Source organism: Actinia tenebrosa, unplaced genomic scaffold (genome assembly GCF_029948245.1).
Source record: "Actinia tenebrosa isolate PJP-AT-01 unplaced genomic scaffold, QUT_ActTen_1.0 PGA_scaffold10__47_contigs__length_13832649, whole genome shotgun sequence".
Lineage (NCBI taxonomy): Eukaryota > Metazoa > Cnidaria > Anthozoa > Actiniaria > Actiniidae > Actinia > Actinia tenebrosa.
The window spans coordinates 1,137,251-1,152,690 of record NW_028292570.1 but is presented as its reverse complement, the minus strand read 5'-3'; the positions used below and the strand labels follow the sequence as shown (position 1 = coordinate 1,152,690).

The 15,440-nt window shown below is 42.4% G+C and overlaps 1 protein-coding gene across 3 annotated transcripts in view; it reads left to right on the top strand.

Annotated features, from left to right (window-relative positions):
* The window catches only part of LOC116287129 (harmonin), a 45,663-nt gene that overhangs the window by 2,934 nt on the left and 27,289 nt on the right, over window positions 1-15,440 (top strand). For all 3 annotated transcript variants that reach the window (XM_089026439.1, XM_089026438.1, XM_089026440.1), the window contains 14 exons: window positions 6,612-6,720; window positions 7,688-7,712; window positions 8,299-8,365; window positions 9,078-9,184; window positions 10,421-10,505; window positions 10,914-10,973; window positions 11,317-11,373; window positions 11,734-11,941; window positions 12,612-12,675; window positions 12,864-12,957; window positions 13,858-13,911; window positions 14,513-14,600; window positions 14,678-14,787; window positions 15,342-15,400. In XM_089026439.1, the coding sequence (XP_088882565.1) occupies window positions 6,612-6,720; window positions 7,688-7,712; window positions 8,299-8,365; window positions 9,078-9,184; window positions 10,421-10,505; window positions 10,914-10,973; window positions 11,317-11,373; window positions 11,734-11,941; window positions 12,612-12,675; window positions 12,864-12,957; window positions 13,858-13,911; window positions 14,513-14,600; window positions 14,678-14,787; window positions 15,342-15,400 (1,187 nt within the window). The remainder of the gene's footprint in view (window positions 1-6,611; window positions 6,721-7,687; window positions 7,713-8,298; window positions 8,366-9,077; window positions 9,185-10,420; window positions 10,506-10,913; window positions 10,974-11,316; window positions 11,374-11,733; window positions 11,942-12,611; window positions 12,676-12,863; window positions 12,958-13,857; window positions 13,912-14,512; window positions 14,601-14,677; window positions 14,788-15,341; window positions 15,401-15,440) is intronic.

Here is a 15,440-nt window from a genome sequence, read left to right as displayed (position 1 = left end):
GCTTAAATCAGTGTAGTAAAAGTTCTTGAAGACGTTGCACATATCAAGACAAGGAATTCTCTACGATGTAAAGAGATATCCTGTAATCTCGTTCCCGTTTTTTTTTCATGTATTGTAAAGTTGTGTGAATTTTTCAATAAATTCTTTTGTCAAAACCACTTGCAATCTGATTCATAGCTGAGCGCCTTGCCGCCGGTTACATTTTTGGTGTCAGAAGTGGGATTGCAAGAAAGTTGACATTAGTAGTTACTGATTATTTACCAACGGGAACGAGACTGAAATCATGGCAGAAGAAGCTGTGGCTGCACTCACAGAGCAATTGGCTGCACTCAAGGCACAGCTGGATGGCATGCAGGCTGAAGGAGGACCCCCTGCCCAACCTGTTCCTGCACCAGTGGTACAAGTGACAGTGCCAAGGGAGAGGAAGCTGAGAAAGTATGCTGGTGGCAGAGACGACAAAGTGCTTGAAGACTGGATAGCGGATGCACAGAGGTCTGTGGCTGCCCAGAAGTTAACTGGTCAAGAGGCGGTGGATTTCCTGTACCATAGCTTAGAAGGTGCGGCTCGAGATGAAGTTCGACTAAGGCCTGTGGATGACTGTACTGACCCGGATGGCTTCTTCAGGATTCTAAGAGACGTCTTCGGGGAGAAGCTCACCAAGACCCAGCTTCTCCAGAGGTTTTTCGCCAGAAAACAAGGTGACAGAGAGCCCATCCAGGACTTTGCCCATGCCCTGATGTCAATGGCGGAGCACATAACCAGAGTACACATAGGAGCCCTGGAAAACAAGGACCAGAACCTCAGAGACACATTCGTTGAGAACTTGCGTGACAACCTGTTGCGCAGGGATCTCAAGCGCTATATCAGAGAACATCCCGAGAAGACCTTCAACGAGGTGAGGCAAGAGGCCTATCGTAGCTCGGAAGACACAGATAGAGGAGCACATCGCCATGCAGCGGCCAAGGAGGTGTTGGTGGAGAGCAACCAAGTAAATGCCATCCAAGAGCTTGCAGCAGGACAGAAGGCCCTGGTGGAGAGGCTCATGCAGCAACAAAAATTGCTGGATGAGCAGCAGAAGCTGCTAACCCAACTTACCATGAAGTTAGCAAGCCCATCACCACCACGAAGTCCCCCACGTGGTCCGAGGAGATGTTACAACTGCCACGAGCTTGGACATCTTCGGCCGAACTGCCCAAAGCCCCTGAAAGACAAGGCACCAGCAGCACCACAGAAGGAGTCAAACTCCAGCTCTCCACGGCAGTGAGCCACGCCGTGGAGAGGAACTGTAGTGGCTCTAACTCTCTTTTTCAGAACGAAAAGTTTGTCGGGACAAGTCCCACAGTGGTGGCGAGGATTGGCGGAGTACCTGTGAAAAGCTTAGTGGATACGGGCTCCATGGTTACCCTCATCACCGAGTCGTTCTACAGGGAAAAGCTACAGCCAACCCTTGGAGACCTACACCCTGAAACAAGATTACTGCAGCTGCGAGGAGCTAACGGTTTGGACATCCCTTACATTGGATATATCGTCGCTACAGTAGAGATCGGAGGAGTGGTGGTCCCTGGGTGCGGCATCTTCATCACGAAGGACACAGCAGCCACTACAGTAATGCAGAGGAGGGTACCTGGCCTACTGGGAACCAACGTTCTTGGGCAGGTGCCCCAATACCAACAGATCCTGCAAGATGAAGAGAAGAAGAGTAAACGTAAAACTGGGTTCGTGAAAGTAGCCGGCTCAGACAAAGTCTGGGTCCCTGCTTTCACAGAATCTGATATCTTGGTCACAGGCCCATCATGGGGCACTGATGCTGTGATCGAACCCCTTGGTGTACCAGTAGAAGGAAACCTCACCGTGGCCAGTACTCTCGTGGATACTACCAAGACGTGTTACTATGTCAGAGTTGCCAACCAGACGGCAAAGGACATATGGCTAAAGCCGAGGACGCGGATTGGAATTGTGCGAGAGGGAGAGATGGTCAAGAGAGGAGAGCAGTTGGAGTTCCTACACGAGAATAACATGGTGACAGTGTGCTGTAACCTTAGTACTGACCCTCAGATGCCACCCCAACGGGAAGCTGTGGGCAAAGTACGTTGGCAAAGGATACAGACACCCCCTCACGGGATTACCCTGGAACATTTCCCCGGAACGGAACTTCAGAGGGAGAAAGCTCTCCAGATGTTCGAAAGAAATGAAGAGGTGTTTGCTTCATGTAAGGAGGACCTTGGCTGTACAAAGACAACATATCATCGCATCTGCACAGACGATGATGTGCCTGTCACAGAGCGTTACAGAAGGATTCCTCCAAACCAATACCAGGAGGTGCAACAGCATCTACAAGACTTGCTAGAAAAAGGAGTGATATGTCCAAGTGAGAGTAACTATGCCTCCCCAATAGTGCTTGTACGAAAGAAGTCTGGAGCCTTGAGGATGTGCGTCGACTACCGGAAGCTGAACCAGAAAACCAAGCGTGATCAGTACCCCCTACCAAGGATAGAGGAATCACTGGAGGCACTGCGTGGCGCAAAGTACTTTTCCACCATAGATCTGGCATCAGCCTACAATCAAGTTGAAGTCCATCCTGATGATCAGCACAAGACTGCGTTCACAACGCCCATGGGTTTGTTTCAGTACACTCGGATGCCGTTTGGACTACAGAATGCCCCAGCGACCTTCCAAAGGTTGATGCAAGGAGTCTTCCGAGAGGACATACTTCGCACCCTGATGGTCTATCTGGACGACATCATAGTCTTCTCATCCACCATTGAAGAACATCTTGAGCGGTTGGAAACGGTATTCAGTAAGCTGAAGCATCATGGATTAAAGGTTGAACCAGCCAAGTGTCAACTCTTCAGAGATCGGGTGTCCTACCTGGGGCACGTGGTCTCTGCTGACGGTGTCGAGACAGACCCTGAAAAGACAAAGACAGTTAACGAGTGGCCAGTCCCCCAGACAGTGCGCGATCTGCGATCATTCCTTGGTTTCGCGTCATACTACAGAAGATTTGTCCCCAAGTTTGCTCAAATGGCAGGCCCGCTGCACAAGTTAGTTGCTGAGCTCGGGAGCGGAGGAAGTAACAAGACCACCCGGAAGCAGATTGGCGTACTGTGGACAGAAGAGTGCCAAAAGAGCTTCAACAAGTTAAAGAATCTACTAACCTCAGCACCAGTGCTGGCCTACCCGGACTACACCAAGCCCTTCATCCTAGAGACGGATGCGTCCAACGAAGGATTGGGAGCCGTGCTGTCCCAAGAACAGGACGGAAGAGTCAAAGTGATCGCTTATGCCAGCCGAGGCCTGAGAGGTGGAGAGCGAAACATGGAGAACTACTCATCGAGGAAGCTGGAACTACTAGCCTTGAAGTGGGCTGTATGTGAGAAGTTCAGGGAGTACCTGCTGGGATCGAAGTTTGTCGTCTACACAGACAACAACCCGCTGACATACCTACAGTCAAAGAGTAAGCTGAAAGCTGTGGAGCAGAGGTGGGCTGCAGAGTTAGCAAACTTCAACTTCACCATCAAGTATCGCCCTGGACGTCACAACCAGAATGCAGATGCTCTAAGTCGCATCAACCGAGATGAAGAACCAACCACAGTTGAAGTAAGAAGTACCCTAGCCTACTCTACCAATACTACAGACCTACCAGAAGAGGTACGTCAACATTTGATGGTATCAGCAGCGTTCATAAGCAACACAGAGACAAGTGCGCTGGAGGAGCAAGCAACCTCATTCCCAACCACACCTCTCACAGAGATCCAACGACTACAGCAGGAGGACCCATGTATCAGTCGTCTCCTCCACTACCGAAACCTTGGACGTCGGCCAAGTAACAGGCAAAGCCAACAAGAGACAAGGGATACAAGGAAGTTGCTTAGTTACTGGAACAGGATTGAGGAAAGCCATGGAGTTCTCTACCGCCGTACAGGAGTCGGACAGGGAAGTGAGCTTCGGTTACTGCTACTCCCCACATCAATGAAATCACAAGTACTGAAGGGTACGCACGATCAATGTGGACATCAAGGACAAGACAGGACAGAACAGCTCTTGAGGAAAAGATGTTGGTGGCCCGGTATGCAAGGAGATGTGAAGCAATGGATCTCAAATTGTGAAAGATGTGTCATTGCCAAAGGATCCTACCTTCCAGTCAAGACGCCGATGGGCAGCCTACTAGCTACTAGGCCATTGGAAGTGCTAGCGATGGATTTTACCTTGCTTGAGCCTGCAACAGATGGAAGAGAAAATGTCCTCGTGTTAACAGATGTGTTCACAAAGTTTACAATTGCTGTACCTACCCGTGATCAGAAAGCTACAACCGTAGTCAAGACCCTGATTAAAGAATGGTTCCTTGTGTATGGAATCCCCCAAAGAATACACTCTGACCAAGGCAAGTCATTTGAGGCAGAACTAGTCAAGGAGTTGTGTGCAGTGTATGGAATTAAGAAGTCAAGGACAACCCCCTATCATCCTCAAGGAAATGGGCAGTGCGAAAGATTCAACCGTACACTACATGAGCTTCTAAGAACTCTACCAGCAGAAAAGAAAAGAAGGTGGCCTGAACACCTGAAAGAGTCATGTTACGCCTATAATGCTACGCCACATGCAACGACTAGATACTCACCCTTCTACCTGATGTTTGGTAGAGATGCAAAGCTACCTCTGGACATTCTACTTCCTGATGATGACAGACAAGTGACAGTAGACAACCAGCAATGGATTACCAAGCACCAGACTCGTCTACGAGAAGCTTATACCACTGTGACACAAAACTTGAAGGAAGCTGCTACCGTCAGAAAGAAGATCCATGACCAGAAGGGCAGAGCACTGGCCGAACCACTACAAGTTGGAGAGCGAGTACTCCTTCGCAACCGTAAAGTCAGAGGAAGAAACAAGATTCAAGATAAATGGGACAACCAAGTGTACAAAATCGTTGAACGAAGAGACAACAATACATATGTCGTTGAAAGAGCTGATGGACATGGAGGAGATAAAGTTGTTAGTCAAGGAGAAATGCAAGTGTGTCCAAGACCAATGCTGGAGATACGAGGACGACACAAGCAAGCTGACAGGTCTAGACAAACATGTACTGCATCGCCAGAATCATCAGATGAAGAAGATGACATTGGAGGAATGACAATCGCCTTTCAACCAATGACAGAACCAGCTGAACCTGATGATGATGATGATAGTGATGATGCGTCTGAGGAAGAACTGGCTGCACCTGTACTCCAACGTTCCACAAGGACAACGGCAGGCCAACACAGCAACCTCTATAATCTTCCAAGATCCGCACTTCAGTACTGACGAGTCCACCTGCGTATCATTGTTCCTGAATTTGCTCGAGGACGAAGCAAACAAAAAGGAGGGGCAAGTGTGACAGAGTCAAAAGACACTATTTTGGACAGTAATTATTTAGTCATAAATCTATATTTTTAATTAGGAATGCCTCGTGTACACATAGGAATGTAATTCTTTAGTTAACTGTTTGCGTGGAAAATGCGTAAGCAAGAAATAATTTCCGTACGTAATTACATTACAGTGAGTCATGCCTAGGTTTGGCGCTTGTTTACGTAAGTTCGTGTTTGGGACATCCTGTTTGCGCCTAGGGCGTGCAACATTGCATAGGATGTGTAAGGTCTTAAGAATGCAGGTTTTTCCATAAAAATAGGCCCAAACTAAGCTTAAATCAGTGTAGTAAAAGTTCTTGAAGACGTTGCACATATCAAGACAAGGAATTCTCTACGATGTAAAGAGATATCCTGTAATCTCGTTCCCGTTTTTTTTTCATGTATTGTAAAGTTGTGTGAATTTTTCAATAAATTCTTTTGTCAAAACCACTTGCAATCTGATTCATAGCTGAGCGCCTTGCCGCCGGTTACACTAAGAACACGCAGGCTCATAATTGGTTATTTGGAGGTGAATATTTTACGATATTCACCTCTGAATCTCAAAACAAAATGGCATCTGCCGGCAATTGTTTAGCTACAATTTCCGATGAGGAAATTAAATAAATGAAAGTAAATGCCATTCTTATCAATACTAAAAAGGCAACGAAGTATGGCCTAAAAGTTTTGCTAAAAGTTTTGCGTGAATTTGTCACGCAAACTAGAAGTTTCTGTTTGTTTGTTTTTATTGAATTATTGGATATAAAAATAAGTTACTTTGTACACAAGTTGGTATATGCTAAAACAATTATTCGCCTTGGGCTCAGTGAATATGGAGAATATTTACCTCGCTGCTCGAAGACTCGTGTCTCGGGAAATATATCCCCGATATTCACTTTGCCTTAGGCAAATAATTGCTAAATATTTATCTGCTGGATAATTAAGGATTTATCCAGTGGACAGCATAATTATTCAGCCTTCATGCAACCTGCCTCAGATGATTTTCTGGAAGAAATTCAGTCACATGAATTAAATAACTTACAGAAAATATGTTCTTTAAATTCAAGAGTACCTAACTTTTTTTTTATCTGCTTTGCTATTCATCTCGTAAGAACATATTTGCATGTCATTATTTTTTAAACCAGTTTCGTTACATGAAAATCCTAACTTTGCGATTAATCCTGGCCACTAATTTGAACAAACTGAATTATTTCATTTATTTACTATTTACAGACAGGAGATGAGATTCTCAGTGTCAACAACATGATATTAACAGAGGCAACACATGAGGAAGTGGTGAACTTACTAAGATCAAGAAGAACACTTGCCTTGAAAGTCAGAAGTGAGCACTTTCTTTTTATCAAACATGCACTATTGTTCTTAGTTTTAAATTTATTGGTTGTATCATTTTCTCTAATTTTTTTAAACCGTTACCCTTTTTCCTTCCTCACTCAGTGGAGTCGTGTTTTTCCCTATACTAAAACTTGGTTGTGTGTGTGGAGTGGGATTGAGTGAAGTAACATGACGGTAGAGGAAATTACTACTTAGGGAAGCACAGGTGGCATATCTGCTGCTAATATGCACTGCCTCTTACCAATGTGACCAAGGTACGAGCCCTGGCAGGCTTGGTGTCATATGTTAGTTGATTTGTTTGTTGGTTCTCTCCTGTGAGCTGCAAGGGTTTTTTCTCCAGGTTCTCCAGTTTTTCCTCCCTCCATAAAATTAAATATCTAAATTCTAATTTGATATATCAGATGCCTTACCAATTGGGTTGCAAAACCTGTAAGGCATTAAGCTGTCCATCATCCAGGTCTGGTAAATGCAATAGATTTTTTAATACTCTCCCCCAGACTCTGTGTGACCAAAACAGTGGGGGGGGGGGGGGGGGGGGGAACTTTACTGAGTTAGGAGGAAAAAGAGGGACTGTTAACAGTCTATAATTTTTTCCCATTTCAAACGTTTTTGGAATATTACATCCTTTATTTGTCTTGAAAGTCAATATGCACTTTATTTCCTCAAAAACACACAATTCTTATTTGAACTGTTGCCCATCATTTAATGGACATGTTTGGGGTTCGAAATAATGTTTTTCCATACAGTATTTTAATTTTTTAAGATGCATAACTTGCATTAAATCTTGTGATCAATCTTAAAAGGGCTGAAAAACTATCAGCAGTTATGGGTTAAATCTCAGGCTCATTCACCTGCTTCCTTTATGAAATGCCCATTGGTTTCCTAAAATCAGCTACTAAAGGGCAAAAGTTTAGCTCATTTCTCGAAAGTTAACAGAAATTTATGTTTTATTTCAGGCACGGGCAAAGTTCCTTGTAAAATGTAAGGGTTCCATGTAAACTAAACAGCTTAATGTCATACTGTAGTCAGTGTTGTTTACATGTGACTGTACTATACAGGTGTTGTATATATAATAATGTTGGACATGCCTTGGCTGACATTTGAGCAACAGTCGACCAACACTTATTGGTAGATTATAAAGGTCTTTCCTTCCTTCCTTCCTTCCTTCCTTCCTCCCTCCCTCCCTCCTTTCTTTCTTTCTTCCTTCCTTCCTCCCTCCCTCCCTCCCTCCCTCCCTCCTTTCTTTCTTTCTTCCTTCCTTCCTTCCTTCCTTCCTTCCTTCCTTCCTCCCTCCCTCCCTCCCTCCTTTCTTTCTTCCTTCCTTCCTTCCTTCCTTCCTTCCTTCCTTCCTCCCTCACTCACTCCCTCCATCCTTTCTTTCTTCCTTCCTTCCTTCCTTCCTTCCTTCCCTTCTTTCTTTCTTTCTAACTGCCTGCCTCAATTTCTGCATCTGTGTGTATCTATCTTTCTTTACTGCTGACTGTATGTTTATATCTTAGGTGTAGTTGTCTACCTGTCAACATTTTGTTTGCCTTTTGCCTTAAAACCAAAGCTTTCGTTGTTTCAGACATGATCTTGTTAGATGGGAAGAGGTAGAAGACAAGGAGAATGTGTATTATCATCCTGATCTATTGGTAATCAGTGATATTTGTTAATTATTACAAATGATCAATATGCAGCAGCTGCATGGCATCACCTATCTTGCCTTACCTCAGAGGGACTGACAACAATCCTCTATAATATGTGAACTTCATGAACTGATAAAAATGTTATCTGATTAAAAAAACTTGCAGATAATACACAAGGGCGGATCCAGGGGGGGCAAAGAGGGGCTGAAGGCCCCCTTTCAGCAGAAAAAAACGATGCTTTTTTATATTGTTTTCCGTTGTGCATGTTGATGGATGAAACTCAATTAGCCCCCCCTAAACTCAATTAGCGCCCTCTAAACTCAATTAGCCCCCCCAAACTCAATTAGCCCCCCCCCCTAAACTCAATTAGCCCCCCCCCCTAAAATTTTGGCTGGATCCGCCCTTGATACATACAACTTTTAAGTCAAGTTCACCCTCTGGCCTGATCTAAGTTAGGGCATAACTAAGTCAAGTTCACTTAATTTATTCAGAATAAAATTTTCACTTTCCATTGCTGAATTTCAATCATCTGAAAAAATCTTTAAATCTCATTATCTTCTTAAAATGGTGGTTGTAAACACTGACCACCATGTGCTGTCAACCAGAATGAATGCTGCTGAAAATTCAATTAGTGATTAATGAATATTCTGCATGAGATGACAAGAAATGTCATTCAATTATTGTTTTTTTGTTGAATTTTTGTCAATCTGTTTGGTAGGAACATCTTGTCCAAGAAGGCACCCTGTCTGATGATAAACCATTCCAAATGGCTCCTGGTGACAAGCAAGCCTTTCTTTCTGTCGGCAAAAGAGGAATTGGTTGCAGGTTAGTGTTCATTTGTTTGACTTCTCAGTCAAGGTTTTGCTGCTTTTTGCCAAGAAGATGCTGTTTTAAAATATCAAAATATTCCATGCAGACAGATCCGGGGATTGCGATAGGAGTTTTGAATCTGAGTCCTAGAAACCACGGAACTGCTCTGAATTTGTGTCAGTCAATATTTAGGAAGCTCTAGTTAACACAAGTTAAAAGGCGTCCTGCCAAACGCATCAAAATCGTGAAACTTAATTTTTAGATTCTTTATTTTAGCTAAAAAAGCACGATTTTTACGTTAACATGATGCCTTGTCAGCTGACGTTTTGGTAAAATCTACGACGGCAACGTCAACCGGAAGCGTAAATTTAGGGATTCGCTCCCTCAACGTCTGTCTTTCCTGTGGATGAAGTGACTCTACTAACAATGTTTCGAATGAATTCTCCAATGAAAAGAGCCCCAAATAAAAAATTATTTACACTTCCTTTTGACGTCGTCGTTTAAGATTTTACTAATAAATGCGTTTCAAAATTACCTTGGATGCTATGTTAGCTTGAAGCTAAGGCTAACATGAAAATACGAAAAAAATAGACTTATCCCCAAAGAAATGTTTGGCACATCTTTTGTGAATCAATTGTAGGCTAGCTTAAAGCCCAGTTTGAATAAAATGGTAAAAGTTGAGAATCATATCGAGAAAAAGCGCCCTTACTTATTTTTTAGTGTTACTTTTTTTAATTGCATTTGAGGCCATGAAACAAGCGAATGAAAAATTCAAAATGCAGTACACCTTTCTTTTATGCGTCTTTGTCTTATAATTCTCCAATGACCCTCCGGTAAAAATACTGCTCGCTGTGGTTTGATTGACATTTACTGAGATATCTTTATTTTGACACTCTACACGTTTTCGGAAAGCTGCGCGGCATATTTTCAACTCTGACATCACCTGTCTTCCAAACGATCTTATATACATATAACGTAATACTCCAGGTTCGAGATCTCTGTTGCTCAGGGTCACCCTCGACTTTGTGCATAATATTGTATTTTAGTGCAGGTTCGTGGAATTTCAAAGTGTCTATATTGTTGAAGTCGTGCATTCTTTTACTTTACCGTTGGTATTTGTGAATATTTAGACACTGATTCGAGGCTAACCCTGTGCAAATGAGTCTGTGATCAAGGAACAAGCAGTAATTTGGAACTCGAAAAAGGTCGATTTAGTTTTATGGAGAAATGAAATCTACTTTATTTTTTTAGTGTTCGTAATGGGTTTCCAAACATCTCTGGTTTGTTCGTGATTGCTGTTACTCCAGGATCCATCTCAGACAAGGCGGGAATCAGGGTAAGAATATCCCTATGACAACTGGGGAGAAATGCTTTTAATGAGCTTGTAACAATGACGGTGCTTGATGTGGTGACGATGATGATGATGGTGATGTTGAGGATGATGCGGTGATGATGATGGTCATGGTGATGATGATGATGATGATGATAATGGTGATGACGATGATGCTGATGTTCATGATGATGCTGATGGTGATGGCGATGATGGTGATGATGAGGTAATATTGGTGATAACGATGGGGATGCTGATGTTGACGATAACGATGGTGATAGTTGATGATGATAACCACGGCTATGATGATGGTGATGATGATAATCATGATGGGGTTGTTGATGTTCATGTCAATCGCTCTTATCTTCATTTCCACCCTAATCAAATTAAACATGACTTACGTTTTACGTTCAGGTTGGTGATGAAATCGTATCTGTCAACGGGAAAGACATCACGAAGTGGAGCTACTCTGAGGTAAAAAGTGTTTAAATAACCTGATTTCAAATAATATCGGTACGACATGTGAGCGCGCTATTCCATATGAAACACTGCCTATATCCGCCGCCCGGTTTGCTCAATAGGTAAGAGCGTCGGTCTGCTGTGCGAGAGAGGTCGTTGTTCGAGTCCTGGCCGGACCAACACTCAGGGTCTTAGAGTGCCTCTCAAGTGTTAGACTTTCAAGTAGCTCGTACCGTGTGACCACGTTAATGGTGGTCCCGTCTCTAATCAACCAGAGAAGTTAAAAGAGGACTACGATGAAAATATCTTTCATTTTATCTTTTTCATTTTCTCATTGTTTTTCTCATCTTACCTTTAGGCGGTCTATTTGCTCAAGTCCTTTCAAGAGCTGCAGCTTATTCTGAGACATTCTAAGGTACTTGACAGCCGTAACGCATACTATGTAAAACCGCTGAAATGAGGTTACTGTTTGTTCACATCATCGTAAGCTAAAGAAAATTATTTTGCATACAAATAATCTCTACAGACACCACGTATCGAATTTGTCAAAATGTGTGTTGGGGGGGAAGGGGGGGAGGGGGGGTTACCAATACCCACCACGTAAATCAATGGTGCAATGAAAACAATGAAAGCATTGCACATTGCACCACGTGGAATAAGGTCTTGCACCACGACGAATAAGGTCTATAAAATCGTGACCCCATTTTGGATCGTTGTTCAATCTTGTGTTTTATTCGCCTAACTGATTTTTGACCGGTTTCTTCATGCATACTAGAGGGTTGAAAAACTCGTTCGAGATGAAGATTCCAAAAACGACGAAGAGAAAGTACCAGAATTCGCCATCCGAACGCAAATCCTGCTGAAGAAAGCCGAAGAAAAAGAGAAAGAAAAAGCAAAGGATAAAGAGAGAAAAGATAAAGTAAAGTCTGAAGTAGAAGAGGAAGAGGAAGGGGAAAAGGAGGAGGAGGACGTCGAACATCCAGGTATAAGAGCTGAAGCTTAAATCAGTTGAAAAAATCATCACTAGTACTATTTCCATTAACATTATAATTGTAATTGCCATTATTACTATTATTATATCATTGCTATAATAATCAGTTCTAAATATTTTTAATATAAATTCTTTAGAAATGAATTGAGAAACGCTCCAAAAACTTCGATCTCTCAGATCTCTGGATCTTATGCATTGGTTCCTCCTTTCGTTCATTCAATTTTTTGTTTTTTAACTCGTTTGTTTTTTCCTTTTCCTCCCTCCCTCCCTCCCCTCCTCCCTCCTTCCCTTCCTCCATCCATCCATCCATCCATCCCTCCGCCCATCCATCCCTCCACCCCTCCATCCCTCCATTCCTCCCTCTCTCCCTCCCTCCCTCCCTCCATCCATCCATCCATCCATCCATCCATCCATCCATTCGTTCGTTCGTCCGCCCATCCGTCCATCTTTCTCTGCCATTCGTTTTCTTCTTTTTTTCCTTTTTTTTTTTTTTAATTCAATCTAAATTTTGTAGTGTTTTCATGAAATGGTTTCTTCCCTAAATCCAATGAGAATTTATATTTTCTTCTGCTAAAAGAATAAAATGATATTAAACAAAAACTCCATATTACATTACTGACAATGAAACAGAATTCATAGTAACTGTGACATATCTTTTAAAGAAAGTCAACCAATGCTGTCCGAGATGACAACAGACACTAGGAAAAAGGCTCTTTTCAAGGAAGGGTAAGGAAAATTACTTTAAAAAACGTAAGTGCTTTAGGTTCAAATACCTTAACTTTCCATATTCAGGTAAAAAGTATCCCAACCCAGGCTCTAATTATTTCAACCCAATGTTATTGTTTAAAGGGAATGAAATTATGAAACTGCATCGGTTGCATTTTTGAATTTTCGTAACATTTTTTCCATATCAGTGTTCAGATCATCGGATCATCATCCATGACTTTACCGCGAGAGGAAGGCGCCATATTACCAAGCCCACAAAGTCTGAACCCTAGCAACTATGAGGTAAATTGAAAGCAGCTTTTTCTGTATCTTTTATCTGTGTTGCTTTTCAAGTTCGTGTTATTTAGTAGCACCGTGAGGAATTTACTGCTTGTTTGTTGTTGTTGTTGTGGCTTTGGTCGTTGTTGTTGCTGGTGTTGTTACTGTTGATATTGCTGCTGTTATTGCTACTAATGTTATTGTTGTTGCTGCTGTTGTTGCTGTTGCTGTTGCTGTTGTTATTGTTGTTGCTTTTATTGTTGTTCTTGCTGTTGTTGTTGCTGCCGTTGTTAGGGACTGTTCATTAATTATGCCTTGGGGGGGTTGGAGAAAAAAGTAGGGGGGCTTTGAAAAAAAATCACACAAAGAAGGGTGGGCTTTAATAGTATTTGCTGACATAAAGGGGGGGAGGGGGGTTGAAACAAATAATTAAGGAATGTCTAAAAGGTCACAAGGAAAGGTCCGGCAGAGCAGCAACAAGAGTATTCAGTTAAATAGTATGTAAAAAGTATTAAAGTACATTTTTATGGGGTGGGATGGGGGGGAGGGGGGGGGGGGGTATTTTACTAAAAGGTCACAAGAAGAGGATCAAAAAATTTTTTTTAGATAGAATTGGGGGGTTGTGAATTTTTCCAAGGTTTCTTTCGCTTTTCCCTCCAGCCCACCCTGAGGCATAATTTATGAACAGTCCCTTATTGTTGTTGCTGCTGTTGCTGCTTAATGAACTAATATTTTTTTAACGTTTTTGCTTACTTTTGCTTGCAGTTAAAAATATATATACTAGCAAACATATGCAAGTTAATGTTTCCCGGATATGACCTTTTTTTTTGTCATTAAGAAACAGAAATTCAGATGTTTGCTTGTGAACAAAAAATAGGTTAAGTTTGAACTGAACGCTGAGATAGTGCCTTGTTTCTTTTGTAGTTTGAATCTGACGTCCTTCAAGGAAGAGAAGCGAAATTTATTTCGATTGAAAAGGTACGAATCTACTCCCTTCTCCTCCTTTCATCTCAGTAGACAGGGCTGACAAATGTACGCGCATGCGCCAAATTGTCCAAGAAAACAAACATGGCGGCTTGAAAACTTCGCAACTAACACAAAAATTGGTCAAGGTTTTTAGGGGGAAATATTTTACTACAAACATTAGAAAAGTTCTACATACAATACAAACAAACCTTAGGCATTGGTTAATAGGAAAAGATACACACTTCCCGTCTTAGATTTAAAGAAATAAGCTTAACTTCTGCACTTTAGTAGCTGATTTTGAGATTTTTTCGAAACTTTTTTAAAGTAGCAAGTGAGCCCGCGATTTTACCCACGACGGCTGATTCGTTTTTCAGCCATGATAGGGTAAGCCCTGTTAGGGTAATAGTAGTAAATCATGTCTAACAGAGTTATCATTGTAATTGCCTAAATTATAACTGTTGTGTGCTACCCTCATTAAAAAAAGTTCATTCATTCATAATTGATTGTAGTATGTCACGCTTTCTCAACCAAAACCTTCCCGGCCAGTTCGATACGCAGGCAACCCACTAGCCCCAAAACGCATGTACTTTACTTTCAAACAATTTTTTTAAAGGTTGCAGACCTTGGAATTGAAATCAAAGAAGAAAATGGCGGCATCTACGTTACAAGTATCAAAGAAGGAGGAGCTCTCTCAGAAAATGGTTTGTATTTGTTAAAAAATCGATTGGATTCCGCAATGATTTTTCCCAGGTTTTTGATGACACCATTTATTTCCCAGGTAACATTGAGGTAGGTGATCAGTTGCTTAATGTAGAAGGAACGAGTTTGATCGGCATCTCTCGAGAACAAGCCCAAGAAGAACTGCGAGAAGCTATGAACAGAAGAGCGGTAAGCAGTCAACACCTTTAAAACCGTTAAATTTTATCGAACCCTGAAACAATCTCTGGGCTCATCAAAGTCAGGGCATATCTAAATCACAGATTGAACCCTGAAACAACCTCTGGGCTGATCTAAGTCAGGGCATGGCTAACTCACAGATAGAACCCTGAAACAACCTCTGGGCTGATCTAAGTCAGGGCTTGGCTAGCTCACAGATTGAACCCTGAAACAACCTCTGGGCTGATCTAAGTCAGGGCATGGCTAACTCACAGATAGAACCCTGAAACAACCTCATAAACCTGATAACCCGCAGAAAGCGTACCCTCCGAATCAACAAACTCTACTCACACGTGATGCCAAGTCAAGTAATCAAATGCGAGACCCCAGAGATTAGACGGACATTACGTAACAACGCACGCCACCCGTGCTTCCCATATAGATGCGCTTTTGCATCTATCTGCACTATGATTGGTTAATTTTTGAAGTCATCAAACCGGCCCTCCCTATTTTCCTCTGACGCAAATACTTTTAAAGATTTTCCAAATAGTTTTCTTTGCATTTAGAGTGTCTTGGATCTCGTCGTAGCCAAGGGATCATCAGATGACTTGGACGACAACGAGGTGTAAGTACCTGATGTCATTGACTTATGTAATGTACAATAT